General features: G+C 40.9%; 1 protein-coding gene across 1 annotated transcript in view; it reads left to right on the forward strand.

Moving 5' to 3' along the window:
- Positions 1-11,250, forward strand: part of LOC101846943 (phosphatidylinositol phosphatase PTPRQ) — a 65,002-nt gene extending 53,752 nt beyond the window's left edge. The window contains exons 26-30 of the mRNA XM_005091479.3: positions 197-322; positions 7,445-7,596; positions 8,621-8,765; positions 9,423-9,577; positions 11,244-11,250. Of these exons, the coding sequence (XP_005091536.1) occupies positions 197-322; positions 7,445-7,596; positions 8,621-8,765; positions 9,423-9,577; positions 11,244-11,250 (585 nt within the window). The remainder of the gene's footprint in view (positions 1-196; positions 323-7,444; positions 7,597-8,620; positions 8,766-9,422; positions 9,578-11,243) is intronic.
- Positions 11,251-13,821: the final 2,571 nt, after the last annotated feature.

Consider the following 13,821-nt stretch of genomic DNA (forward strand, 5'->3'; position numbering starts at 1 on the left):
GCTAACAGACCTCGTGCGACGTTTGATTTGTATACTAGGTTAAGCAGATTCCATATTGAGGGTTTGGGGGTGTTACTTTTTGCAAGATTCTTGAATTATGCAAACATTCACTGCCAACGTGTCTAAATGAGTGTAGTTGGTCAGAGAACATCACCGTCTCACACCTATCTCAAAATCTGAAACCTTTCACTTTCAGGGAAAAGGGAAATCGTACTGGCCGAAGAAACTCAACGAATCTGTTGAGTATGGAGACATTGTGGTGAAGATGACCCAGGTCTTAATGATCAACATATACTCCATACGTAAATTCCAGATCTCCATGGTAAGTTATTTGTTTGTAGGTATAAATCGCCGGTATCTCGACTTCTATTCAAAATAGACGGTTTTTTAAATAAATAATTTAATTCAAGAAAGACAGTGGACAAGCTTTAAGATAATACCAATAGCTCTACATGCCCAAAAAAAGATGATGAGCTCCTGATTCCACAGCATTGTGATAAATATATACAATATACAGGGTGATCTAAAAAAAACAACTGTACAACTTTTTTTGTCAATATTTCCGTCCACACTTAAGTTTTGCGCTTCAAATTTGTACATAAGTTTAGGAAGTCAAAAGAAATTTGTTTGATATTCATTTTAGAAAAATCTACTGGATAGTTTTGTTTTACAACGCGCCTAAAAAAACAACCCATTTTCAGCTATGTCCCCATTTTTGTAGCATGGCTCATTAGTGCGCATAAGGCCTACCTCTAAAAATCCCTACGATTGAGCCATATTGCATACTACAGTAGTCTAACAGGCAAATAGATCTTTGCAGATAGTTTCTTCTCAAGTTTCCTGTGCCTGCTGTGATCATGGTTAAGATTAGTAAAGAGCAGAGAGCTTTTTGTATTTAACATTTCCTCACCACCAACTCATTTCGTAAGTTTCGCACAAGGTACAGAAATAATGTTAAAGTGCCCCAAAGGCCTTCTTTGATGTCAAGGGTGGAAATTTTATTGGTTCCTCAGTTAGTACTTGTAGAGAATCAGAACTAAAATTATCCGGACAAAACACCATTTCAAGTCAAATATACATCATTCGCACCCCTTTAAACGATGAGCCCCATGATGTCTGCAGCAATGGCATTCCTTCATCTTGACTGTCCGCACTCTCAGGGCAGATCTTCTTTTACGACTGTACCATTTTCCCGTTCGCGAAACTATCAGAGGATAACAATGTGTTTATGATTCCTCGATGGTCTTGAAAAGCGTGGACATTTTCTCTATGACATTTTGGTTCCTTGGCAAAGCCCATATTCACCTTTCAGGTTACATCAACTCCACAAATGTTTTCTATTGGGCAACCTCACCCCTCGCCCTATTGTCTCTAAAACAGCTCCTTACTGTAAAGTGTACAGCATATGTGGCTTTGGGTACTCATGGTTGAGTGGATCCTTGTGTTTGGCCACTTTGAACATTGCGAACGACGCGTTAAAATGTGTCGAGTCCAAAGGAGGACATATAGACCGTTGGTAGCTGGTAGGTCACTGCATTTGCCTTCATAGTTATTGTTTATTTATTTTTTGTCCATACGCCTATTTAGTATGAAAATGCTTCCCAAATATTTAAATTCCTCTACCTGTTGGAGTTGTCCTCCGTCAATAAGGGTGTTGAGTTTCCCTGGGTTTTTTCTAGCTTTCATAACTTCTGTTTTCGAAATAGAGATTTTCATGTTTAGGTTTTTACATTCCTCATTAATTAATTTTGTGGTGTGTTTTTGTGATTCCTCTTCATCTGTATTTAATGTAGGCCTACTGTGGTTATCAGCAAATAGAAGCTTGTTCAGTTCATTGATGTTGCCATCTGCTGCTTTCTTGATCTTATTCATCCTCATAAGTGAGGAAGAGAAGCGGAGAGTGAACACACCTTTGTTTCACCCCAGACCTGACGTGGAAACAGTCCGATAGTCCTTCTGTTGATCTTACGGCACACAGGCTGTTTTTATAAAGTGCCATGATGTTCTCCAGCAATTGTCCTTTTACACCATATTCCTCTAAGACCCCCCCCCCCCTTACGGGGCGGTGCCTTTTCTAAAGCCAAACTGGGATTCAATGAGTGGAGTCTGTACAATAATTCTCATTCTCATTTCAGTATCTTAGCAAACGTTATATCCACACGGCTGAGAAGGGATATTCCTCTGTAGGCTCTGTGTTGTTTTTGTCGCCCAGGCCAGGTTAAATATCCCCCCATAGCCAGAGTTCTCCGAAATGGCCGTATACTTTGATCTCTTCTGCTGTGACGTTTTCAACGCCTATCGCTTTGTTTGTGGGGCTTTTCTTTCTAACATGTTGGCTTTCACTCAGCAGTGGTGATGGTTCTGGAGTGGTTTCTTTCGGTGAGAAGCTGTTTGCTGTTGTTTCTCCTATAAGATTCAGCAGCTCCTGGAAATAGCGTTCCCATCCTACCTTAATCTTTGGTTTTCTGAAAATAGGGTTCCGTTCTCAACATTGACTATTTCAGTAGGGTTGAATGGTCCTTTATACATCCTCATGCTTTTAACTCTCCTGTAAAACTGTCAAGGATCTTCTTTACATTTTGTTACCAGCCGTTCTCCATATACTATCCAGGATCTGTTCTTAGCTTCTTTTACTACCCTTGATGTATTGCGGCGTTCCTTTCTGTATAGGATGTAATCTTCTTCTGTCTTTGATTTCTGCCGCTTTTTGAATGGCTTTTTCTTCAGTTGGATGGCTTCCTTCACTTGGTCTATCCACCATATAGTTGTTTTCTTTTTCTGCCATCTTGTTTTCCTGGTGCTGCACTCATTTTAATGTTCAATTCTTACATGTTTTGAAGTGGCTCCATTCCTCTTCAATGTCTCCCGGCTGTTTGGGCAATTTGTGAAATACATCTTTGAAACGTTCATGTATCTTATCTTTGGTATTGTCTTTTATATTTCTGAGATTTACGACTTCTCGTCGTTTCCTTGCTTCTGGCCTTTTCCTGTTTGGAGTGACGGTAGTCATGATGACTGGTCTGTGGTCACTGTCTGTGATGTAGATCGGAATCACTCTTGAGTCTCTGATTTTTCTCAGTTTCGATCTTTTGGCCAAGTAAAATTAATTTGTGATGCTATCTTTAGGTCATTCCATTTGTACCAAGTTTTAACTTGAATCCTTTTGTGTTGGAAGAAGGTATTTGATATGACGAGGTCATGTTCTGCGCACAACTGTAATAGCATTTCTCCATTGCTGTTTTGATCGGTTTCTCTGTCACTGTGTGGTCCCATGTATCTCTCCCACGTCGTCTTCCTTGTGTCCATTCTGCCTTTAAAAACCCCCATGATTGTCCCATTATCTTTGTCATCCACGGTATTTAAATGGTCACTCAGTTTATCGTAGAACTGATGTCGCTGTTCTTCGAGGTATGAGTCATTGCATGGTGCACATATCTGTATTTGATTACCCTCAGTAATAATCATATTCTACGGTGATTTCCCGCTTTACACCATACTCGTTGAATTTTTTATATATTCTTCAAGTCTGTGTTATGCTTTTTTTAAAGTTTAGTTTTAGCACGGGTTTAACTGCAACACAAATAGGTCATATGATAAGACCTGAAGATTAGAGGTTTTACAAGAAAGTAACATACACGGAAAAGAACGAGGAGAGATAAGGACGGTTGATTGCTAATGGGGAAAAAGGGAACAAACCACACCCCAGAGCACCCGCCAACCTCTTGCTTGAGTTATGCATGTAAGATTGAAACTGCTTTCAATTTTAATCATTTTCCTCTAAAAGCAAGGAAAAGAACTCTTTAAAACAAAATGAGTGATGTTTTTCTTTTGAAAATCAGACCATTATTATGGAAAGTGTGCCCGTTTCTTTTTTGGGATAATAGGTATGGGACTCAACACGTCACGATTATGACGTAATTAAACGGTAAATAGAATTTTACTCTTAATGTACTTGACTTTTATTTTTATATATTGATTTTACTTAAAACAACAAACAAAATGATACTTCAATGGTTACGATACAACTATTATTAAGGATTTTATGACGTTTAAATTTCAAGTTTTGGAGGTACAAAATTGATTCACAAAAATGGTCGCTGCTTCTGAACTAACAAAGATATCGCAAAAATTTTTAAAGCTCTGAAAACAGAAAGCCAAGCTCTTTTCAATAATCCAAATTTTAGTGCCTTCGGAGAAGTTTGAAAATGTCACTGAAGTGCCTATATATCGCTGTTGTTGTGACCACTTTCCACAATCTACATCAAACGAGATTTAGAAAGTTTTTGAAGCTAAGTTTATCTTTCTTTTATTTCTTGTCATAGCAAGAATATTCCAAAAATTTGGGCAAAGAGGTTACATAATTGAAAACCCTAGTGCAAGCAAATAAAACTTTAGCATTAATACCTTCCTTAAAAATCATTGTGAATTGAGACTAAAAGGCGGTCAAAAATTTGTGGCACAACTTATTCTCAAATACCTTTTTAACGGAAGAACCAATGTCACCCATATTTTGCACAGCATTTTGCATCAATTTGTCTTAACTGAATCATATTTTTCCACAACTTTCGAGGCAAGATTAAAAAACGTTTCTTCTTTCATTTATTTAAAATACTACAAATCTCCTTCACGCGGAAAACGGAATTGTTCACAGCACTTCCCGCTTCTCACACATATTGTGCGTACGTATTTGGCCTACGTCACAGCTCACCAATGACACTTTTTGTGACAAAACTAGTTACAAGAAATTAATTTATTGTGAACACATTTTTGCGCTAAAAGTTGTCAAAACATGCGTTCAATAAGCATACTGTTGCGATAAGAAAAACATGACGGACTTCCTTTTAAAAGCGATAATGTCCCAGCTGTAAACCTTTTTAAATCAGTAGAAATCACCCCGAGGGATTTGTTATTTGTATTTATTAAGGGATTTTCGAGAAAAGAGCTAACAGGTGTTTACAAAAATATAAACCTGTTAAGACAAATTGATAAAAGTCACTGTGCAAAAGCTGGAAAGTTTATCTTCGATAGTTGAATAGATATCTATATAATCTATATAAAAAACTGGACTTGGCAGGCTTTGTGAACAAACTCCTCCCTTATTACCTAACCCACACCTTTGAAACTGTGCAAGCGTCCACAGCATCCATGTGGTTAGGACCTAACTTTTAAAAATCCACGCAAACTGCTTTGCCCGATTTTTCCAAAATGCTTTGTTTCGTCCACACAGATTTCTAATCTTGGGAAAGTCCGTCTTCTAAGACGCCTTTGTAAACCAGTGAGGTTTCCGTTGACTAGCCGTGGGCAGTGCTTCCACACCTTTGAAATTCTGGAGTGTACAACCACGAAAGCGGAATAGAGAATCAATCTTACTTGACTTACTTGTCTTACTTATCCATTGTGTTGGGGTCACTGCAGTCGGAACATGTCCATCTCTGCTCTCCCCCCCCCCCCCCTTTCAGGATCCATCCCAGAGTCTGTCTGCTTGTAGTCTCCGTCATAATCTGGTTGGAGATCCGTCGGACTGGTCCACTTTGGTGGCTGTGTTTCCCCTTCTCCTCTTTGGATCCCCTTCTCCTCTTTGGATCCCCTTCTCCTCTTTGGATCCCCTTCTCCTTCAATCTACCTAGAGTGTGGGAACCGCTATCCGCCCTATTCTTCCTCAAATTTTCTCTTACAGCGGTTAGGACGGTTGGTGGGGTCCAGTGTCAAATTCCCTCCCACTGTTGCTTCTCAAGCCAGCTTGTCTGCTCTCTCGTTGCCGGTTACCCCCGCGTGACCCGGGCAGAAGATCCAGGCCACTCTTTCCAGGCTGTTCTCCCTGATGGAAGCCGTCCAGTTCGCATACATCATCCCTTTCTGTACCTTCTGTATTTTGCTCATAGAGTCAATAGTGATTACTGTTTCTGGTGGCTTGTGTTCTTGATCCGGTGTAGAGCCTACCTTATAGCTTTTATCTCCGTACACATACTTGATGTTGTCAGTGCACTTGCTCCACTTTGCTCTTTACTACCCCATCAACTCTGACACTGAAGGCCCAGCCCGATTTGACTTCTCAGTTGACTGATCCATCCGTGAAGATCACAGCATCTCCATGTTCGCTATGCTGTTCTATCAAGGTTTCAATTTCAGCGTGTGTAGCTCCAAGTGGCCAGTTGCGACATTCTCTAACCAATGTTGCCTTCACTGACCTAATCCCTTCCTCTCCTGATGTCTTGTATCTGGCAGCACTCGTTGATGGTGTTCGTGGCTTGAGTAATCTATTCTGTGCCCATCTTTAGCCTTGATGTCATCTGCCGTCCCACTTTCTTAAGTAGAGGGTTCGTCTCGTCTACGCTGACTCGCAGAAAGGCTTGGACTTGTGCCAGTTTGTGCCTCTCGTCTGCACATAGGAAGTCTAGGAAGTACAATGTATCTCATTGCTTCAGTTGAGGTATCCCGTGTGCACCCCAGGATTGCCCTCATTCTTTCATTTTGTAACACCTCGAGTCGTTGCAGTTGCGCCTTTGATAGGGTCAAGAGTCCGAGCCCGTACTCTACGACAGAGAGGATCTGTGTCTGGTAGAGGATGACAAGGATTTTCTGGCTCACTTAGCTCTGGCCATCATCTTAAGGGCTGTTAGGCCTTTTCTCGCTCTGGAGATTGTTCTCGTGATGTGATCTTTGCCAGAGAGGGTGCAATCAAACGTGATGTTCAAGTACTTCAGTGTGGGTTCCCGCTTCAGCACTTTGCCTACAATCGAGATACTTGGCATGTCATCGTGCACTGCATGGTTATTCAGTGTACACCACAGTGCACAGGCTTTGTCTGGGTTCAGTTTCCCGTTGGTCGCTTCACACCATAGTTCAAGTCTGTCGAGTTCTTCCTGTACTCTTTCCCCTGTAACCGTCTTAGAAAAGCATTTTGGAAAAATCGGGGAAAGCAGTTTGTAGTCCCTTATTACCTAACCACACCTTTGAAAAACTTTGCAGGCGTCCACAGCATCCTTGTGGTTAGGACCTAACTTTTTAAAAATCCACGCAAACTGCTTTCCCCGATTTTTCCAAAATGCTTTGTTTCGTCCACACAGATTTCTAATCATGGGAAAGTCCGTCTTCTAAGACGCCTTTGTAAACCAGTGAGGTTTCCGTTGACTAGCCGTGGGCAGTGCTTCCACATCTTTGAAATTCTGGAGTGTACAACCACGAAAGCGGAATAGAGAATCAATCTATACATCTATTATATATTTGGCAACTTGGAAACACATGTGTCACTTTTCTCTCAAGATTGCTCCATTCCAGTAGAGTGTAAATATAGTAGACCAATGATTTTCAGGCGATCACTCTTTTCATCGAAAGGGGACCAGGCTAGTTTGGCAATAAATTGCACAACAAAATTCTGACCGCTCTGTAGTACCTGATTCCTTTTTTCTAACAGTGATGTGTCCATTATTTTATTTTTTTGCAGGGTTCAGAAAAACGCCAGTTGACCCACTTTTCCCTGCAAGAGTGGACTGATGCCAAGGCCGACTTGACAGTAGAAGATGTGGTAGGCTTCGTTAAAATTGTGCGACAGGAAGCCATACATACGAATTCTGGGCCATTTGTCGTCCATTGCAGGTTGGTAGACGCTTTCTTACATGATTAAAACAGAAACCTATTTGTCAGTTAAGGAGTCTGCATATTTAATCCACATAATCAGATCGAATTGAATACTGGCATCTGTGGTGTAGCGCATAAACACTTCACAGTCGCATGCAGTAGACCGCAGTTTGATTCCCAAATGGGTAGAAGTTTTTATAGAGTACCTTGATCTTTCTGCAAGGATGTTTTATAGAGATCTCGATTTTTCTGCTGGGATATTGTATCCCCCTCAGTCCGGGTTGGCCCTGACAGTGTCATGGTTGGAAGCCCGCCTCCTAAATAATAATCTAAATTGTGTCTGTGGGGGTGTAAAAATACCCACATTTTACTATGTTTAAAAATTTCGGATGGGGTCAAGTTGGGAAATGTCACTGACCAACGCACTCAGTATTAAATAAACCTCTGCTTCACGTCATTTAAGTTGATCGGGAAATCCTTCAGGGCTTATTGCATTCTGTGTTCCAGGAAAAGATATTGCGGAGTCAGATATTGTCTTTTTGTGCAGAGTGCAATAGGCCCTAATGTAAGGAGTATTTGTGTTTGTGTGTGAGTGAGTTTGTGTGTGAGTGAGTTTGTGTGTGTGTGTGTGTGTGTGTGTGTGTGTGTGTGTGTGTGTGTGTGTTTGTGTGTGTGTCTGTGTTTGTGTGTGTGAAGAGAGAGACAGTGAGACACACACACACACACACACACACACACACAGACAGACACACACACACATACACACACACACACACACACACACGCACAAAGAGAGAGAGAGAGAGAAAGAGAGAGAGAGAGAGAGAGAGAGAGAGAGAGAGAGAGAGAGAGTATTATTATTATTAGTATGATTTCTCTATGCAGAGACTGTCTTTCATTTTCATGAATACCCTGTTCTATGTTATGAACACCCTGTTCTATGTTATGAATACCCTGTTCTATGTTAGGAATACCTTGTTCTATGTTACGAATACCCTGTTCTATGTTACGAATACCCTGTTCTATGTTATGATGTTCACAGCGCTGGTGTGGGTCACACTGGTACTTTTATTGCCCTGGACTATTTGAGCCAGTTCGTGGACAAGCACAGACTAGATGAGAACATCGACGTTTTCAGTTACGTCATGAAGATGAGGGAGAACTGTCCCGGTATGGTGCAGACGGAGGTGAGGTTCACAGTCCAAACCTAAGTTAGGTTTAGGTATCCATCAAACTGATACCTTAAGGTACAGGTATCCAAGCTGCTTCTAAACAATTGAAAGATTGATACCGGAAGATCAAGAAGCATAACAAATCTAGCCAGTTTTATACCTCCTATCACCACAAACAAGAGTGGCTATTTCTCAAACATCGCCTGCTTATGTTCAACGGCTTGTCTTCCAAATGTGTCTGTCTTGCATTAATAGAACAAGCTGCTTCCATGATTTATCAGCTTTTTTCCTCAAAACGTTTTCTCCATTCATATCGACGAGTTCCCTGAAAAATCTCATTGGGTCATTTCCTTAGATTCTGCATGTAAAAACTACATGATGCCCCCTCTTTCACATCTCCACTATAAGGGTCGCCATATCTGATGTGACATACCAGATGTATACGTTTTGTTGTACATCTGCAACGTTTACTTCCGCAACTTCGAGTAGAGAGCATAGCCTTTTGCACAACAGATGATAAAGAGAGTTATTTCATTTTCAGTCACTACCATTTTCACAATCCTTTTCGGAGAGGCCTCTTATTTTGATAGTTAAAGACGGGATGCTTTTCCAGGCAAAACAGAGTTAATTGTTATATTTTGATCTAACTGCCAACCGTGATTTTATTTTCAGACTCAGTACATTTTCATCTTTGATGCACTGATGGCGGTGATACAGAAAAAGATAAATGATGACCAGGAGAGGATCTATGACAATATCGGAGAGAGTGAAGAGGACATGAACGAAAACCTTTCCCCGGAAGAAACTTCACATTATTATTCAACCATGTAGGTCTTTTTGGATTTCCCATTTTGTCCATGACAGCTCAACTTTTGCTGGAAGAACAGGTTTTGTGGATGCTTTGAGAGCACTCTTGTCTTGTCCTTTCATTGTACTTCTTTTCCCTCTGTTTTATCTGTTGGTCTCTCCCTACCTAGTTGGAGCTGTTGCTGTTATTGCTCTGGCTTTCTATAAAATTTGTTGATAGGGTGCTAAAACACTTAGGAGGATGTTTCTTCAAATGTAAACTGTTTTGACAAGCTGTGGTTGTTGTTTTTTTACATATGTCGTTTTTTATAGAATAAGGATAGTGATATTTTGTTACTAAGGCTTACAGCTTTGAGTACTTGTGACTGACAGGGTTCGTTTTTTCCATTATTCAGTATATAACCTTGTAGGTTACCCAAGATAACTAATTACGTGTTGTTGAATCGAGGTCTACGTATACCATACTGAATCCAATAAAACACTGAAGATCCAGCTCAGGAGAAAAGCAAAATGTGTGTGCAGATAATGTAGAGCTTACGGCTCTTGATCTTCTTGTTCTACTTGCTTTCGCTTCTGCCTTAAGTTTTCTTCTAATCCTGATTAAATCCAATGACTGTTGGCTAATCCATTCCTTGTGCTCCCATTTCTTCACACCGACTAGTGAAGCAAAGACTTCTAACTGAAATATAAGATATTTCAATGATGGATGTTTGCCATGTGTGTGTGTGTGTGCTAGGAGCAAATACATTGTTCCTTGAAGATTTAGTTCTACAGGTTTCCAGGAAAGTGACCAAGTATAGTCGAACCTCCTTTAATACCGGGTGCCCATTGCGGATGGGATCAGGTCCGGTCGGGTAGATTCCCGACTCGTCGCCTGAAAACAAAAGTGTATGTTTTTGAGGCAACGAATCAGGTGATCGGTTTGTGCCACAATTGCCGCCTTGTGCCCTCAATCTGGCTAGCAAACCGACCCGACCCAGCCAGTAGTGCCAATGGGCACCCAGTATCATTGTATAATTATATATATATATATCACCTGTACAAACAAGCACTCCCCCCCCCCTTGTGTATTTTTAACATGATAATGACATTGAGTGAGACATCCACACGTCTAAGTCATCCACTTTTGTCCTCAACAATTGATAGCCGTCTTAGACAATTTCAAGTGGATAAATAATTATTTCTAGATCTTAAGTTTTAGAGATGAACACCTAAATTATGAAACTTCAACATGTATTTATTTTCTGTATTTAAAGAACTCCCGCCTTCTGATCTTTTCATTTGTACACCTAGTGACCGACTAGAACAGCTGTCAAAATTATGGCTGTCTGGGTCTTTCTCCAGATGAGACTGAGAATATTTTATATTTTATTTTTCTGAACAATTAGAACTTCACACTGCATCATTATGCCACTTTTGAAATTTTGAAATAAGTAATGAAGAGGGGTTTTTTTTTATTTCTTTGAAAACTCAATTACCAACGTCCAACACAAAAAACATTTTGGGGGACAACTCTTTCTTACATTCCACAATTCTACTAATAGAACACAGTGTTATGCTTGAGGAAGTGAATTTCAGCAAACCAAAGTCGAGATTTTTTCTTTGCTGTAGTTTTTTGTGCCAAGATCTCATGCTTTAATTCTCAAACTGTGTTTTTGTGAACATTATTCTGTGTTTGTTCTTCAGAGCCTGAGTACCAAAAAGTGGAAGTGATCAATGACCAAAAAGAAACTCCCGTGACGGCAGGGGCGAAGGCTGACTTGTTTGACAGGGTAATCAAAGTGAAACTGGACCAGATATAGATCTATATGGCCTGTAGATATCACAGAAGAATCTTACTCGAGGCGGCGACTCTGAGTTGTGAATGAAAACAAATCCGGAATTCATATTGTATGTTAAACCGCCAAAATAATCGGGAAAGTATTTTTATTAAATATCAGTTCCAACTAAAATTAAATTAACTTTAGATGTGAATACATAAACACAAAGCAAAGAAGCAGAGATGTCAGTACTAGATCTATATGTTATAGACCTACCAGAGAGTCTAACTCTTTGGTAGAACATGACAAGTATCATTTTTTAAATTTCACATTTGGCTGTTTTTGTTAGCCTTTCGCGGCCAGGAGCTTGTGTCATAATCGAGGTCACGATCTGATTATAGGACAGTAAAAAGTCGAGGAAAAAAAAACCAAGCACATGCAGCAGTAAAGAGATTGTTAGGAGTTAGTTCCCCTTACATTTGTGAGGTAGACTCGACCAGTGTTCGTTAGCTTACTTAATCAGGGCTTGGGATTGATTATAACTGTGACCCCAAAGGGATGAACAGGGTATATGTGGCAATGAAACAGCCATGACTGCTATGCACATGTTCCCTCAACTGTAGTGGTTGACTCTTCCAGCCTCACTTTAAGCTTACTTAATCAAAGCTTGCGACTGCTTATGGAGTGGCCCGAGAGGGGTGAGGAGGCTATTTATGTGGCCGTGAAACCGTTTTGAATGTTAGGCATACTCATTGTGGATTACGAACCTCTTTTTACTTTTAATTTAAGAGGTTTACGTTTAAGGATGAATTTGACAGCGACAATGTTTCAAAATTAGGAAGGGAAGCAGTGATTATTTGATTATATAGACGCTTCGCCCCTGCGTGACGGTCCTGTAAAGGTCTCAACTCACGTGCACCGAACGACCTGCTCTCTCCACTCAACTGCTCAACTTCGCCGCAAGCCTTTCCTGTTGGCCCACAGCCCTGTCCTCTTGGAAGAAACTGTGACCTTTTTTCTGCAGCAAACACCAACGTGCACGATGCGAAAAGGTTAAAGGCTCTTAACCCATTTGGCTCGGTCCTATCAAAGACGGACGTGAAATTCAGAGGCCACGCGTCTTAAATAACCCATACTCTAACACACACACACACACACACACACACACACACACACACACACACACTCACACACACACACACAAACACACACACACACACATACACACACACACACACACATTTACACACACTTTCCAGACAATCAGTGAATCTTTCTATTCTCATCGAACTAGTTAAGTAATCACGGTTCTTTTGGAGGACGTGTTATTGAGGTCTCCATTCATGAAAACATCTTTTTCACATGTCGTAACCACACACACCCCCCCCCCCTCCTCCCACCCCATCTTTTGGTCTCACAGAGGGTGGAGTCCCCAGATGTGTGTAGTAGGTCAAGTGAGCTCCGAATGAAGACCTCAACTATACTTTTTTGTTTTTGTATAGTGTTTTACGGCGCTCGCAACTGCATAAGGTCATATGAGCGCGCGGGACACACCTAATATTTTCAGTTGGTAGGAAATTTTGAATTTTGCCCGGGTGGCGGCCGAAGCCTACTCTTATCGATTTTAGACCACCAAGGTATCTTTAACGTGCGCAACTTGCACACGGGCCCTCCGAGATTTTTCGCCCTTTTCCGAGAAGGCTAGGTGTAGATCTTTCCTACCAGAAGATCAGGGGTGTGGCAGAAAGACAGCAGTAAGGAGGAACCAAGGAGTAGCAGTAGAAAGGCTGCAGAAAGAGTCAGGAGCCCAGAGGAGGGGGCAAAGGAGGTGAGGGGGTGGGGGCAGAAATTGGAAATGAAAGCAGACAACAGAACATTGCTGGAGAGCAGGAAAGGAGGTGAAAGGAGACAATTTTGGAGAAGAAAATTTTTCGGTCGCTACCCGGATTCGAACCCGGGACTTTTGAATGAGAGGCCAACACCTTAACCTCTAGGCCACGAGAGCCCCCAACTATACTTTTACTGTTGTTTCTTAACTTTCTGTACATGAACAGCAGACAGTACGACACAATGAACCAACTCCTCTTGTTCGTAAATATCTGGCCTTGTCTGCTACACTTTCCACTGTTACAGCCTTTAAGGAACTCGTATCGTGTATATAAGAGCTTCTAGTTATGCCCCATAGATATTTTGATTGTGACATGTTCAGGACATTTGGAACGAAGGCTGCACACAAGAAATATTCCATCCCATTTATTTGATAAGAGTTTTACTAGATGAATAGATGAGGACCACAGCATGCTTTTAGCAATGATGTACCTGAAAAATTAACTTTCTCCTTATCTAGCTTTTTCTGTAGCAGTTCGCTGCCTTCCTCCCTCATCATGAAATACGATAGTTTTTAGTTTTAGTAAGAGTTTTACGGTACTTGCAACACAGTAAGGTAATATAAGTGCTAAAGATTAGAGGTGTTACAAGAGGGTAATAAACTCAAAAATAGAAGG

Source organism: Aplysia californica, unplaced genomic scaffold (assembly GCF_000002075.1).
Source record: "Aplysia californica isolate F4 #8 unplaced genomic scaffold, AplCal3.0 scaffold00030, whole genome shotgun sequence".
Taxonomy (NCBI): Eukaryota; Metazoa; Mollusca; class Gastropoda; order Aplysiida; family Aplysiidae; genus Aplysia; species Aplysia californica.